Genomic DNA, 16,151 nt, shown 5'->3' with positions numbered 1-16,151 from the left:
AAAATCACAAGTCGAATACTTCCCAAGTGTCTAGGACTGTGTGATATTATTATTATTATTATTATTATTATTATTATTATTATTATTATTATTATTATTATATTATGACACAGCAAACAAGATAGATATGCTGGATTTCGTATCACAAAATCACAAGTCGAACACTTCCCAAGTGTCTAGGACTGGGTGATGTATTTTCGGATGATGCACGCAGATCCCAAGTAGGGTGGCGTTTTGCAGTTAGCAGATCGTAATTTTGTCAATGTCTATTGTTTCCAAATGCCGGCTGAGACCCAGTGTGCCCATCACCACCAGGACCACATGCACTGGTTTCTGCCAGAGTCTTTGAAGTTCAATCTTGAGGTCCTGATAGCGGCTGAGTTTTTCCTGTTGTTTTTCGTTAATGCGACTGTCACCTGGGATGGCGACATCAATGATCCAAACCTTTTTCTTTTCCACAACTGTGATGTCTGGTGTGTTGTGTTCCAGACCTTTGTCAGTCTGAATTCGGAAGTCCCACAGTATCTTTGCGTGCTCGTTTTCCAATACTTTTGCAGGTTTGTGATCCCACTTCTTTGCTGCTGGGAGGTGGTACTTGAGGCATAAGTTCCAATGAATCATTTGGGCCACATGGTTGTGCCTCTGTTTGTAGTCTGTCTGTCTGATTTTCTTACAGCAGCTGAGGATATGATCCATGGTTTCGTCAGTTTCCTTGCACAGTCTGCATTTTGGGTCATCAGCTGATTTTTCGATCTTGGCCTGAATTGCCTTTGTCCTGATGTCTTGCTCCTGGGCTGCAAGGATCAGGCCTTCTGTCTCCTTGTTCAGGGTCCCATTCGTGAGCCAGAGCCAGGTCTTCTCCTTATCAGCTTTTCCTTCTATCTTGTCAAGGAACTTTCCATGCAATGTTTTGTTGTGCCAGCTGTCAGCTCTAGTTTGTAGTGTGGCTTTCTTGTACTGTTTTTTTTGTCTGCTGTGCTTTGAGGAGTTTCTGATTTTTGACTTCAATCACAGCAGGTTCTTCACTTTGCTTGACATATTCTGCCAGGGCATGTTCTTCTTCTTTGACTGCTTGTTGGACTCCAACTCCCACAATTCCTAACAGCCTACTACTGGCGGTTAGGAGTTGTAGGAGTTAACATCTCCGTTTGGAAGCTGGCTTTTCGAGTCTGGAGCCGAAATCTTGTAGCCGTTCCATCTGGAGCCGATGCCGCTCAAACAGAAGCTTTTCGCTTTCATCCATACAGAGTGTTCTTGCGGCACGGAACCCGAGCAGAAGGTCTAGAGCAGTCGCAATCCTGGCCAAAAATAAAGAAGCCGAGTATGGCACAGATCCCTTCATCGGGAGAACGGGAGCCGTGGCAGAATGGCTGCATGTATCTGTTACCTTACTTTCTCAAATCTAGTGCTCACCTTTTTTTTGGCTAAATAACCTCTTCCAAATTAAGGTGCGCATTAGATTTGCATCATACGGTCATCTTATGTCCCCTCGGGGAGATAGGGCGGGTTATAAATTTTGGAAATCGAGGTGCGCATTAGATCCGGTGGCGCATACGGCAATTTGGAGCATAAAATACTGCTTTATATTAGGGGCGCATCTATACTTTAGAATGAATGCAGCTTGATCCCACTTTAACTGCCTTGGCTCACTGCTATGGAAACCTGGGAGTTATAGTTTTACAAGAGTATCACTTTTGTGTTGTCGAAGGCTTTCATGGCCAGAATCACAGTGTTGTTGTGATTGTTGGTCATGTAAGTGTGATTTATTGTTATAATTGTATTATTTTACTTTGTTTAATAATGTGTATTATGTTGCTATGTAATGTTTGTGTTGCTTTTATGACTGTAAACCGCCCTGAGTCCCATCCGGGAGATAGGGCGGTATATAAATAAAGTTTTATTATTATTATTATTATTATTATTATTATTATTATTATTATTATTATTATTATTATTTTCCGGGCTGTATGGCCATGTTCCAGAAGCATTCTCTCCTGACGTTTCACCCACATCTATGGCAGGCATCCTCAACAACCTCTGAGGATGCCTGCCAAAGATGTGGGTGAAACGTCAGGAGGGAATACTTTTGGAACATGGCCATACAGCCCAGAAAACATACAACAACTCAGCAACACTTTTATTTATTTATTTATTGAGTATATTTATATACCGCCTTTCTCACCCCTGGGGGGACTTATATTTGTTTACAACTTATTAATGGCAAGAATTCAGTGCCAACACACATATAATAAAAAAAATCATAATAAGTAGACACTGACATATAACTATAAATTAAAATCATTAAAACCATTAAACATAGGCGTATGCAACATTTAAACACTATAACAAAGCATTAAAACATCGTAATATACAGTAGAGTCTCACTCATCCAACATTCGCTTATCCAACGTTCTGGATTATCCAACACATTTTTGTAGTCAATGTTTTCAATACATCGTTGATATTTTGGTGCTAAATTCGTAAATACAGTAATTACAATGTAGCATTGCTGTGTATTGAACTACTTTTTCTGTCAAATTTGTTGTATAACATGATGTTTTGGTGCTTTATTTGTAAAATCATAACCTTAATCTCTCCTTATTATCCAAGATATTCGCTTATCCAACGTTCTGCCAGCCCGTTTATGTTGGATTATTTATTTATTTACAGCATTTATATTCCGCCCTTCTTTCTCACCCCGATGGGGACTCAGGGCGGATCACATTACACATATAGGCAAACATTCAATGCCTTTTAACATAGAACAAAGACAAACAAACATAGGCTCCGAGCGGGCCTCGAACTCATGACCTCCTGGTCAGAGAGATTCATTGCAGTTAATTGCAGCTGGCTTGCTCTCCCGCCTGCGCCACAGCCCGGATATTAAATATTAAAATCACACGATCTAATCACACGGTCCAAGAGTGCTGGTGCCTCCCCAAACTACAATTCCCAGAACCCCATAGCACTGAGCCATGGTGGTTAAAGTGGCATCGAACTGCGTTAATCCTACAGTGTGGATGGAGGGGAACAAACCTCAGAACAATTGCATTAATTTAAAAGGCAAGTCGAGCCATTCCTTTTTAAAGGTAATTTCTGGCCTAGACTCTCTCCAATCAGAAAGTATAGTAAACAGATACTGGCGGCGGTTCAATGAAAATTTGTGCTTAATGCTTGGTTGGATTCTGATAATTATTCCGGATTAAAGGATGGGAATTTTATATATAGGAAACACTCTTTCTGGTCTGGGAAACCAGACCCTGGGCTCCCTCTCATGGAAAGAGAAAGGAAATACACTTATTTTCAAATTTTCTTTTTGCACATCTATATAACTATAACTTCTCCAACATTTCTAGATCCTCCAGAACAACTTTATGATCAGCGCCTGGTAGAAACCTACCATAGAATAATAATAATAATAATAATAATTATTATTATTATTATTATTATTATTATTATTATTATTATTATTATTAATGCGCTGCTTCTTCTTTCCAAAAAGGAGACACAGAACAACACAGAAGATATGCAACTCTTTCCGAAGCACTGCTGCATACTGCCATCCCTATGGATTGCATTCTACACTGCAGAATTAATGCAGTTTGGCACCACTTGAGCTGCCATAGCTCACTGAGATTAAATCCTGGGATTTGCAGTATACTAACCTTTGGAAGAAAAGGTTACAGACCTTGCAAAACTACGACTCCCAGGATTCCATCACATTGAAGTACAGTAGTGTTAAACTGCATTCATTCTGCAGTGTGGATGCATCCTGAACCATTTGATATGTGTGTTTCAATGGTTTCATGTTTTTAGCTGTATATTTTAACTATGTTGTACCCTTCGTCAAGTTTTGAGGGGAGGTATTATTATTATTATTACTACTACTAACAAAATTATTATTCTTAATAATAATAATAATAATTAGACAAGGGAATGTGGCATCATCAAAGAGTTAAGTGGAAACAGTAGAGGAAATGGAACAGCTTTAAAGGTTTAATGTTTTTATTTATGTATTTTAACTGTGTTGTACACTTCCTTGAAACTGGAGATGTGGGTAGGAAATAACAATAACAACAACAACAACAACAACAACAACAACAGAAGACGAGGAAATGTGGAGTCAACAGAGAATAACATGGAAACAGGAGGAGAAATGAAATGGCTTAATTTTTTATGTTTATATATCTATACATGTGGATTTTTAAGTGCTGTATGTATTTAATTTTATCTTAATGTTTGCATTTTTGTATATTTTTAAATTATATACTAATGCTTTTATGTCAAGCCGCTTTGAGTCTCCTTTGGGAAGATAAAGCGAAGTGAAAATAAATATAATAATAATAATAATAATAATAATAATAATAATAATAATAATAATAATAGACAGCTTTCTATACAAGTTCATTCTGTATAGAAAGAGATACTCTGTATAGAAAATACTCTCTAAGACCTTACTTTCTAAATATTATCATTATTATTATTATTATTATTATTATTTAACTGATGAGAATAACACAGTCATGAAGTCTTTCCCAGCCAAATTTGCTATCATTTTGCAGACTTATCAGTGATTCCAGTTATGAGTATATTTGATAAAGCAGTGTGGAGCTGTATTATATGGTCAGTGTAGACCCATATAATGCTGTTTAATTGCATTGTGCTGCACAATATGAGTCTACACTGGCCATTCAATGCAGTTTCAAACTGCATTACGTGTCAGTGTAGATCCAGCCGTAGTTCCCTTTTCCTCTTTCCCTGCCAAATTCACGCATCTCGTCCATCTTCAATGGGCTGGTGTTGCATTTGGGTTGAATTTAGCCAAGCCGCTGCATGTTATCTGTCACTTTTGCATTTAAGAGGCCCTTGCTTGCTTTGGGTGCCGTGTTTTCTTCCAAACATGGGCATATATTTGGAGTTCTCAGCTGCCACACTATTGATGGAGAGCACAAAAAAGAAGAATAAGAAGAAAATACTGGCAGCATTTCCATGAAAGAGTCACAAGAGGGCAATGGCAGACATGCTTACCCAGTCTACTTTTACAACCTCTCAATTTTAATCCATGTTTTTATTAGCTCTTGTCATTTGTTTTTACTGGCTAATGTTTAAATTTTTTATAATTGTGCATGTTTTTTTTCTATTGTTTTGTTTTATATTGCTATTGTTTTTATTCGGGCTTGGCCCCATGTAAGCCGCCCTGAGTCCCCTTTGGGGAGATAGAGGCGGGGTATAAAAATAAAGTTATTATTATTATTATTATTAGATGTGCAAGACGCCATTCAGCTCTTTAGACTTCTTGTTTAACATAAGAACATAAAACGTGAGATAATAATAATGTCAGTGTAGTGACCCATATATATCGGTTATCTACACTGTCATATAAAGCAGTTTGAATCTTAATAATAATAATAATTATAGGGTTGTTGTATGTCTTTCGGGCTGTGTGGCCATGTTCCAGAAGCATTCTCTCCTGACGTTTCGCCCACATCTATGGCAGGCATCCTCTGAGGATGCCTGCCATAGATGTGGGCGAAACGTCAGGAGAGAATGCTTCTGGAACATGGCCACACAGCCTGAAAGACATACAACAACCCTGTGATCCCGGCCATGAAAGCCTTCAACAACACAATAATAATAATAATAATAATAATTATTATTATTATTATTATAATGTCAGCATGTAGACTCATATAGTGCAGCCATCTACACTGCTATAAATGCAGTTTGAATCTGTATAATAATAAAATAATAATAAAAATGTCAATGTAGTAGACTCATATAATGCAGCAATACACAATGTCATATAATGTAGTTTGAAATCTGCATGGTAATAATAATAAATGTCAGATTACACCCATACAGTGCAGTTATCTACACGGCAATATAATGCAATTTGAATCTGCATGATAATAATATTGGTTTAGACCCATATAATACAGTAATCAACACTGCCATATAATGTAGTTTGAATCCTAATAATAATAATAATAATAACGTGCGCATAGACTCATACAGTGCAGCAATCTACACTGCCATATAATACTGTTTGAATCTGAATAATAATTTATTTATTTATTTCGTGTCAAAAGCATTGGTACAGCAAATAATAATGAATAATAATAATACAGTAATAATAATGTGAGTGTAAACTCATATAGTTCAGCCATCCACAGTGTTAAATAATGCAGTTTGAATTTGAATAATAATATAATAATAATGTGAATGTAGACTCATATACTGCAGCCATCCACTGTTATATAATGCAATTTGAATCTGAACAATAATAATAATGTGAGTGTAGACACATATAGTGCAGCCATCCACACTGTTATATAATGCAGTTTGAAATCTGCATGATAATAATAATTATTTATTTATTACAATATTTATATCCCACCCTTTTCACCCAATAGGGGACTCAGGGAGGCTTACAATAAAACACATATATAAAAGTGTACAATGCATTGTGAATCAATTAAAAAGTTATTAAATTACATCAGACATTCATAAAAACACTTATAAAATACAGATGGGCAAGTCTGAGTCTAAAAGACTGGGTCTGTCAATTGAATTCCAGCATACATAATAATAATTAGTGCTAATAATAATAATAATAATAATAATATCAAATTAGACCCATATAGTGCAAATATCTACACAAATATCTATGTGCATGATAATAATAATAATAATAATAATAATAATAATAATAATGGTATAGACCCATATAATACAGTAATCCACACTGCCATATAATGTAGTTTGGATATGAATAATAATAATAATAATAATAATAATAATAATAATAATAATAATAATAATATGAACCTAGACTCATATAGTGCAGCCATCTACATGGCCATATAATGTAGTTTGGTTGTAAATAATAATAATAATGGGTTGCTTTGAGTTTTCCAGGCGGTATGGCCATGTTCCAGAAGCATTCTCTCCTGATGTTTCGCCCAAATCTAGGTCAGATCTGTTGGAAACTAGGCAAGTTTGGTTTATATATATACACCTGTGGAATGATGTCCAGGGTGGGAGAAAGAACTCTGGTCCACTTGAGGTTAGTGTGAATGTTGCCATTATACACTGCCATATACTGCAGTTTGAATCTGAATAATAATAATAAAATAATAATAATTCAAAGTGCATAATAATAATAATAATAATAATAATAATGTGTGCATGTTATAATAATAGTGTGAGAATAAAAGGATAAATACAAATAATATAATATGATAAACATAATAAATATACATATAATAAAAGGCTAAATATAATTAAATAACTAAATAAATAACAATAGTGTGAGAATAAACGGCTCAAATATTGAAAAACACAGCGCTTCCCTTCCCATCTTCAGGCCTGCCTGGCCTCCCTTCAGCGACTAGGCCCGTTGCCAAGCGTTGCTAAGCGACCCCTCCCTTACCTTCCGTCGCCTAGCAACGCTAACCTCCTCCCCTCCTTCCTCGTCCAGGCAGCCTTCTCCTCTCCCCGTTGCTAGGCAACCAGCGCTCTCCTCGAACGCCCCCCTCCCTTCCCGAGACGGTCCAGCGCGTTTTGTTTTCTCAACGCCACGCCCCCTTTTGGGTTTTTCCCCCCTCCTCTTGATTGACAGCCGCGGCTGGCTGTCCATTATTGGGACGCTTAGCAAAGGCGAAGGGGATGGGAGGCGGGAGGCGGGAGGGAAGGGAAGCGTTGACCAATCGGGACGCGCGGCGGGGAAGAAGGGGCGGGGCCTGCGGAGGGCGGAGCCAGTCAGTCAAGCGCCAGCATCCATCCATCTCTCTCCTCTCTCTCGCTCGCTGTGCTCGCCGGCCGGGCCGCGTCACCGGCTGAGCCGCCAAGCGGGATCCCTCCGCCGCTGGAATCTCCATAGGAAGAAAGGGAGCGAGGCGGCGGTGACGCGTCCCTCCGCCGGGGTCCTTCCGCCAGCGGGACTATTTGGCGGATTGGAACCCAGGAGGGGAAAGGAGCCAGGCGATGGAGGGAGCCCGGCTGAGGCTGAGGGCGAGGCGGAGGCGGAGAGGAGCCGGAGCGCGAGCAGGAGCAGCCGCCCCGTGAGCAGCAGCAGGAGGAGAGGCGGGGAATGGTGCTTGGGCCTGAGGGCAGGCCGGGAAGCGCCGCTCTCTCTCTCTCTCTCCCGCCACAGACGGGCCTCGGGAAAAAGGGGCCACGGGGCCCACCACACGCGCAGGCCCAGGCAGGGGCCCCGCCGCCTCAGGGACGCACTTCCTGCCCCTCCCCCGCCTCAGTAGGGACCCCTGGACAGGGCCCCACTTCCTGTCCCGCCCCTTCCTGTTGAGGGCTCCACTTCCTGTCCCCTCCTAGTTGGGGACCCCCTCATAACCCCCTTTGGGTTAGGGCCCCACTTCCTTTCCCCTCCCCCTTCTGTCCATCCCCCTCCTGCTTAGGGTCCCATTTCCTGTCTCCCCCTCCTCATTAGGGACCCCTCCCCCTCCTGGCTAGGGTACCACTTCCTGTCCTTCTGGTTGGGGCCCCACTTCCTGCCCCCTCCCCTCCTGGTTAGGGTCCCATTTCCTGTCCCCTCCTGGTTAGGGACCCCTCCCTCCTGTCACTCCTGTTAAGGGTCCCACTTCCTGTCCCTCCCCCTTCTGGTTAGGGGCCCACTTCCTGTTCCCCCTCCTACTAAGGGTCCTACTTCCTGTCCCCCTCCTGGTTGGGGACCCATTTCCTGTCCCTCCCCCCAGTTAGGGACCCACCATCCCGGTTAGGGTACCACTTCCTGTCCCCTCTTGTTTGGGACCCCCTCCCCACCTGTTAAGGGCTCCACTTCCTGTCCCTCCCCTTCCTCATTAGGGACCCCTCCCGCTTCCGGTTTAGGGTCCCACTTTCTGTCCCTCCCCCTCCTGGTGAGCCCTCTTTCTCCAGCGCCCTTTGCCCTCCCCCTCTAACCCCCCCTCTCTTGGACCCCTCTTGCAGGGGACGTGCCCCCCCTCATTCGTTCTGTGGCGGTGCTGCGTCCTCTTTAGCCCCCCGCTTCTTTCCTCTGGGGTGATGGTGTCCCGCTGTTTCGAACCCTTCCCCGAGGCTCTCCTGCTCCTTCCTGTGAAGCCCTCGTAACCCCTTTCCGGGTCTGCTCCTCCTTGGAAGTCCCGCTGCTCCCCTTCTCCTCCTGCTTCCTCTCCCGGTTGCGCTCCGACCAGGGGACGGGCCCGTTCCTGCTGCCCCCGGGGGCGCCCGCCCGCCACCAGCATGGTGGAGAAGCGCTGCCCGCGTCTGCAGAGGGAGAGCGTGTACCGCTGGTTCTCGGAGCTGCCGTCCCCGCAGCGGGTGGAGTTCCTGTGCGGCCTGCTGGACCTGTGCATCCCGCTGGAGCTGCGCTTCCTGGGCGCCTGCCTGGAGGACCTGGCGCGCAAGGACTACCACTCGCTGCGCGACTCGGAGATCAAGGCCAACAACCCGGCCGACCTGGGCAGCCTCACCAACCTGACGGATGAGGTGGTGCGCAGCAAGCTGCTGGTCTCGCTGGCCCTGCTGGGCTCCTCCCACCGCGAGGCCGCCGGTGTCCTCTTCCGCACCCTCACCCACATCGACTCCGTCATCCACAACTACGGGCTGCAGCTCAACGAGGGCCGCACCGGGGACGAGTTCCTCCTGCTCTTCACCATGGCCTCCAACCACCCGGCCTTCAGCTTCCACCAGAAGCAGGTCCTGAGGCAGGAGCTCACCAAGATCCAGAACATCGTCGCCAGCACCAGCAAGAGCCCCAGTGCCCCCGCGGCCAGCTCCATGGGGACGTGTCCTGGCTGCCACAAGGTGGGTAGGAAGGAAGGTGGCCCTGGAAATTATTTATTTATTCATTTCCATCATTTCTATCCCACCCTTCTCACTCAAAGGGACTCAGGGCGGCTTACAAAACTGGCAGAATTCGATCCCAATACACAACATACAAAAGAATAAAACACAAGCAGTTAAAAACATTTAAAACAATACAAAATACTTGAGCCATTCATTCACAGAACCTTGTACATAAACCTTAGTCCAGACCGAGTCGAAGCCAACAAGATTTATTCTTTGAACACTTGCTCGCATAGCCAAGTCTTCACTTTCTTTCTTTCTATGGCCTTTCCATACTCCTCCGTCAGGCAAGGACGGCTTAGTATTATTATTATTATATTTATATTACGCTTGAAGAGTGTCCAGAAACTTCAGTTAATTCAGAGATCTGCAGCCCGATTATGAACATGCTTCCCTCCTGCTAAAGCATCTCCACTGGCTGTTAATTTCTTTCCGGGCCCGATTCAAGGTGCTGGTTTTGACCTTTAAAGCCCTGAGGAGTTCAGGTCCTACTTACCTATCTGACCACATCTCCTCATACCAACCTGCCCAGATGTTGAAATCTTCTAGTGAGACCCTCCTCTTGTTGCTCCCACCATTGCAAATGCGGCTGGCAGTGACAAGAGAGAAGGGCCTTCTTGGTGACAGCTCCAAATCTTTGGAACTCCCTCCCCAAGGAGGTTAAAACAGCCCCTTCCCTGGCATCTTTAAAAAAACCAGCTAAAGACCTTCCTGTTCCTGCAAGCTTTTGATGAAGACACTTAGCTGTAATGACAGGAAGGCTAACTTTTATCGAGTTGCGCTAAGATGCCTATCTATCTTGTTGAGTTGCCTGCCATAACTGTATTAGACAAATGTTTTTAAATATGTTTGTTTATTTATTGTTGTAATTGTTTTTATAGGCTGTTGTTTTACATATACAGTAGAGTCTCACTTATCCAACTTTCGCTTATCCAGTGTTCTGTATTATCCAATGCAGTCTGCCTTTTAGTAGCAGTGTTTTTGTAGTTAATGTTTTGGATACATTGCAAAACAGCGAAAGATAGAGAATCTGATGGCGTTTATGGAAGGTGAATGGAAGATCTCTGCAGTGAGAAAGATGTGGGAGATTGCATTGTTTTTGGGTGCAAGCTGATGGTAAGCCATAGTTTATTGGAAAGCTGTTAACAGGTAGCACAAGATGTAGTACAAAAAAATCTGATGTGTTTAAAAGCATCGAAAATATTGATATCTAGGCAGGAGATATATTCTGTAATTCCAAAAAAAATGGGAATAGCCTGGGATGACATTGCCAGTCTTATGAAACTGACAACAAGTGGTTCTTGAGGGTTATGGACAAGCGAGAGGTATGATGCCCTTCAGCCTGCAGATAATGCTTTCCCAGACTTCTTGTAAACAAGTGTTCTTCTACATTTTCTCCTCGGGAATGTGAGTCATACGCTTCCATCAGTGAATATAGCGCTCGGCAAAAACAATGCTGCTAGACAATTCAAACCCCTACCAGAACCATATTGGCTCTCTCAAATAGTAGACTTGGAACTGTTTGGAGCTTTTTGTTTATATGTGTATCTGATTAGGGTGAGTCAGCATACAAGTTGAATTGGGGGTGTTTACAAATGAGCAAGATTTAGTGTATTCAGAAAAAAGACGGGTTTTTGAAGAAACAAAGTACACACAAATAGAACAATTATAATTTACGTATTGTATAATATATACATATTTGAAGCTGCAATTTACACCCGTTTGCTTGGTTCACATGCAATACCAGGGTGCCAAGGGTTAAACCCTTGTGCCAGCTTAGAACTGCCAAACTGAAGGTTGGGTTGCTGACCTGAAGGTTTCCAGTTTGATTCCACGAGATGGGGTGAGCTCCCGTCCGTCAGCTCTAGCTTGCGGGGACATGAGCAAAGCCTCCCAGCAACTCATCCGGGCGTCCCCCTGGGCAACGTCTCTGCATACAATATAGTAATATATAATACTAAAAAACCCCAAAACAATATAATATCTTTCATAATACAGTAGAGTATCCAAGCTAAACGGGCCGGCAGAACCTTGGATAAGCGAATATCTTGGATAATAAGAAGGGATTAAGGAAAAGCCTATTAAACATCAAATTAGGTTATGATTTTACAAATTAAGCACCAAAACATCATGTTATACAACAAATTTGACAGAAAAAGTAGTTCAATATGCTGTAATGTTATGTTGTAATTACTGTATTTATGAATTTAGCACCAAAATATCACGATATATTGAAAACACTGACTATAAAAATGCCTTGGATAAGCCAGAACCTTGGATAAGCGAGTCTTGGATAAGTGAGACTCTACTGTATTTTAATACAATATAATTACTACTAATAATACAATATAATAATTATATATTATATATTACATGTAATATTACTAACAATATTGCAGTATAGTGGTATAGTACGATGTAGTAATATATAATGCTAATATTGTGCTATGCTAAAAACATAATATATTGTATGTACATACAATATTGATCATAATATTGTAATACAATATTATTAATACAATATAATAGTTATATATTACATGTAATATTACTAATAATATTGCAGTATAGTGGTATAGTACAGTGTAGTAATATATAATGTTAATATTGTGCTATGCTAATAATATAATATATTGAATGTACGTATAACTTGTAAGCCCGCTCTGAGTCCCCTTTGGGGTGAGAAGGGCGGGATATAAATGTTGTAAATAAATAAATAGATGGCCAATTCTCTCACACCAGAAGCAGTATGTTCTCAACTTGCTTCTGACGCGATAAAAAAAAATGCAGTACTGAACCATGGATCAGCGTTACGTGGGAGCTGAACTTTTTCTTTGTTAATATGGATGCCTCAAGAGTACAGTATTGCATTGATCCTTATTAAGAGCATAGGATAACTGTCCGTACCCTACAAATGCAACTTGTGAACAGGGAAACTACTTCAAATAATCCAAGATGGGACTTTCAAATATGCTTGACCTGAATGAATCAATCTGACTGGTTTGTGTCTTGTGGTTTTTCTCTCTCCTTAGGTTGCGCCAAGATCCGAGACCCCCGTAAACAACATCGGTAATAGTTTAGAAAATGCACTACACACATCAGCACATTCCATTGAGGAGTCATTACCCAAGAGGCCTTCAGGGAAACACTCCAAAGGTACATCTCCGGGTTTTGCTTCATATTTCTTTTATTTTAAAAAAAAGAATGAGAAAAAATATTGGTGTCTGTTTTTAAAATAATTTAAAATTGGTCCTAGACACACACAATTTTTCCTGTTTACACTGGATGGGGCAATGCCACTACTATCTCAGGTGAGGGTCCGGGCTGGCTTATACTCGAGTATATACGGTAATTAGAGTTGGACAGTCTTATCTTAAATCACAGTTGTATGTAAATATTTAACATTTAACCTACTGTTGGCTCAATTAATTTAATTTTATTGGTATCTATTTTTATTTTTGAAATTTACCTCTAGCTGCTGCATTTCCCGCCCTCGTCTTATACTCGAGTCAATAAGTTTTCCCAGTTTTTTGTGGTAAAATTAGGTGCTTCGGCTTATATTCCGACTGGCTTATACTCGAGTACATACGGTACTTTGTTGTGGAAACCCTTAAAGACTGTTTTGATTATAGAGGCTTATGGTTTTTCGATAACATGTGATGCATCAACATTACATTTGCTGATTCGTGATTGCAAGCAAAACAAGTTAATTACGCTCCATACTAAATTATTTTTGGGCTTACATTCATGCTGATATTCAGCTTCTTTTGATCTGTGTACATGGTAATTAGCTGATTTCCCCCAAAATATTAAAGTGGTCATCTTGTGGGACCACATGCACCAAACACAATTCGTGTCTTAATCTGAAAATCATGTTTGCAGATGTTTAGAATGACAAAGAGTCCCGTCTGAGATCTTGCTTATACAGACAATCAGCTCACTGTAATAGTAAATAGTAAACTATTTAGAATTTGTGGGTATCCCTTTTACTTTATTGCAATGCAGGAAGCTGAAATCGATATCTCTTAACTGCAAAGATAAAACAAAACCATCCAATCTTAGTTCTTGAGTGAGCAACATGAGCAACAAAGAGTATTGCGCTGTCCACTGAGTGTTTTTCTTTAGAACTTTACCAGATGTCTTCAACCACAGCATATTTTCCAAACGCATAGTGTGGGATAAAGTACATTAAACCAGATGTTGGAATGGATCCTGCATTCAGTGAGCTTTTTCAGTAATATGTTATAATCGGGGACTGTAGAACAACAACATGCTGATACATAGGCCTCCTTCTCACCCACCAACTTATGTAGAAACATAGCTTCCAGGCTCAATAAATCATGGCAATACAGAGACATGTCATCCTTTGCAAAGTGAAGTAGATGGGCCATTTACATGCATCGAACTCTAAGACTTCCCTCATATATTATTTTTCTGTACCAAGTGGCTAACCTGAAAATAGGTGAGGATGTTGTGTCCAATAGTGTTGGAGAGAGCGACCTTCTCAAGCCTCCTCTATTTGTTGTTTGTCTGTTTTATTAAAATGTCAGTTTATATCTTGAAGTATATGTCTTATTTGATTTGCCGTTTTCCTTGTTTCTATATTCTAAAACAGTGGGAGGGGCTGCAGGTCATGTGACTGACTCAGTGACGGTTTAGAATATTCAGTTTTTTTTTAAAAAAAAAGGATGACAGCTCAACTGACTTCTAACAGACTCAAGGCTCAACTGACTTCTCTAAGTCAGTTGAGCCTTGAGCCTGTTAGAAATCAGTTCAGCCTTGAGCCTGTTAGAAGTCAGTTGAGCCTTGAGCCTGTTAGAAATCAGTTGAGCCTTGAGCCTGTTAGAAGTCAGTTGAGCCTTGAGCCTGTTAGAAGTCAGTTGAGCTTTGAGCCTGTTAGAAGTCAGTGTTGAGCCTTGAGTCAGCTTGAGTGTGGAAGTCTGTTAGAGTGCTGAAGCCAGTATAGGAAGTTTTAAAACTGTTGAGGCTTGTGTTTTCTTTGAAAATAAACTGTTATTAAAGAGAGCTGTATAAAGCAATATAGTTTATGAAGAAACTGTTACAAGTTTATGAGTTTAAGATACAAACTCTAAACGTTTTGAAGTTTAGCCCCCCACAAGAAATGTGCCAGTATCTTTAAATACATGGAGTTATTAGTAAACAAACTTGTTATCTTGCATCTTTGTCTGCTAAAACCATCAAATAGAAACAAAATATCTACGTGTCCAGCAATCATCCCTTTCCAGATATACCCTACTATCGGTTAGGTTGTGATCCTAGACAGTATCAAATGTCGTTGTATGGAGTCCCCACCCATAAATCTCATGAAAGCTGTTACATTTCTGGTGTTTAAGCCTTAGAGTGAGAAAACTTCATATACTGGCTCTAACAGACTTCTACACTCAAGCTGACTCAAGGCTCAACTGACTTCGATCAGGCACAAGGCTCAACTGGCTTAGAGAAGTCAGTTGAGCCTTGAGCCTGTTAGAAGTCAGTAGAGCTGTCATCCTTTTTTTTAAAAAAAACCTGAGCATTCTAAACCATCATTGAGTCAGTCAAATGACCTGCAACCCCTCCCGCGGCTTTAGTATATAGAGACAAGGAAAACTGCGAATCAAATAAGTCATATACTAGAGCCAGATATGGTACAGTGAAAGAAGTAGAAGAAGGAACACATAAAGTATGGTTTAGGTTACGACTCATTCACTATGACAGATGTTGAGTACAGTGAGTTGAAAATACATCAGGGTGATGAAGAAGAATGTTCACATCTGGCCGGGCAGAAAGACTTCGATGTGAAAAAGGGACGAGTTTCAGCATGTGTGAAAAAAGGCTTTGTACAATAAATAGCCCAATATGTTTTGGCCAAGAAATATTTGTATGACCTACTTCAGGATGCATTAAAAGAAGGGGGAGCATTACAATGAGCATAAATAGTCAAAAGTAAGACATGCATTGAAAAACATACAAAAGTAGACATTACATTGCATCTAAAATACAGTCATTTGGCAGCATTTTATTATCACATGTTTATTTACTGCATTTTGTCCCACATTGCCTGTAAATGAAATTGCATTCAAAGGTCTAATAATCACTGAAGTCAAGTTAAACAATACTTTCTGTTTTATTTATTTATTAGTCCTAGGACAAGACCCATTAAAACATTTAAAAATCAATAATTAATTTTTAAAAATTAAAACAGCAAGCTGTGACAAAGTTTTGAGTCTGAACTCTGGCTATTGTTTTAATAATATATACTGTTGTATTGTTTTATCTGTTGATCGGGCTCAGTCCCCATGTGAACCTCTCCGAGTCCCCTCGGGAAG

General features: G+C 40.9%; 1 protein-coding gene across 1 annotated transcript in view; it reads left to right on the top strand.

Moving 5' to 3' along the window:
• The first annotated feature begins 8,837 nt into the window (after window positions 1–8,837).
• The window catches only part of zcchc14 (zinc finger CCHC-type containing 14), a 34,990-nt gene continuing 27,676 nt past the window's right edge, over window positions 8,838–16,151 (top strand). Inside the window, exons 1-2 of the mRNA XM_062961634.1 lie at window positions 8,838–9,783; window positions 12,858–12,981. Of these exons, the coding sequence (XP_062817704.1) occupies window positions 9,220–9,783; window positions 12,858–12,981 (688 nt within the window). The 5' untranslated portion in view covers window positions 8,838–9,219. The remainder of the gene's footprint in view (window positions 9,784–12,857; window positions 12,982–16,151) is intronic.

The sequence above is a fragment of the Anolis carolinensis genome, unplaced genomic scaffold (genome assembly GCF_035594765.1).
Source record: "Anolis carolinensis isolate JA03-04 unplaced genomic scaffold, rAnoCar3.1.pri scaffold_9, whole genome shotgun sequence".
Classification (NCBI taxonomy): Eukaryota; Metazoa; Chordata; class Lepidosauria; order Squamata; family Dactyloidae; genus Anolis; species Anolis carolinensis.
The sequence above is the reverse complement of the archived record's forward strand: the minus strand, read 5'-3'. Positions and strand labels throughout refer to the sequence as shown.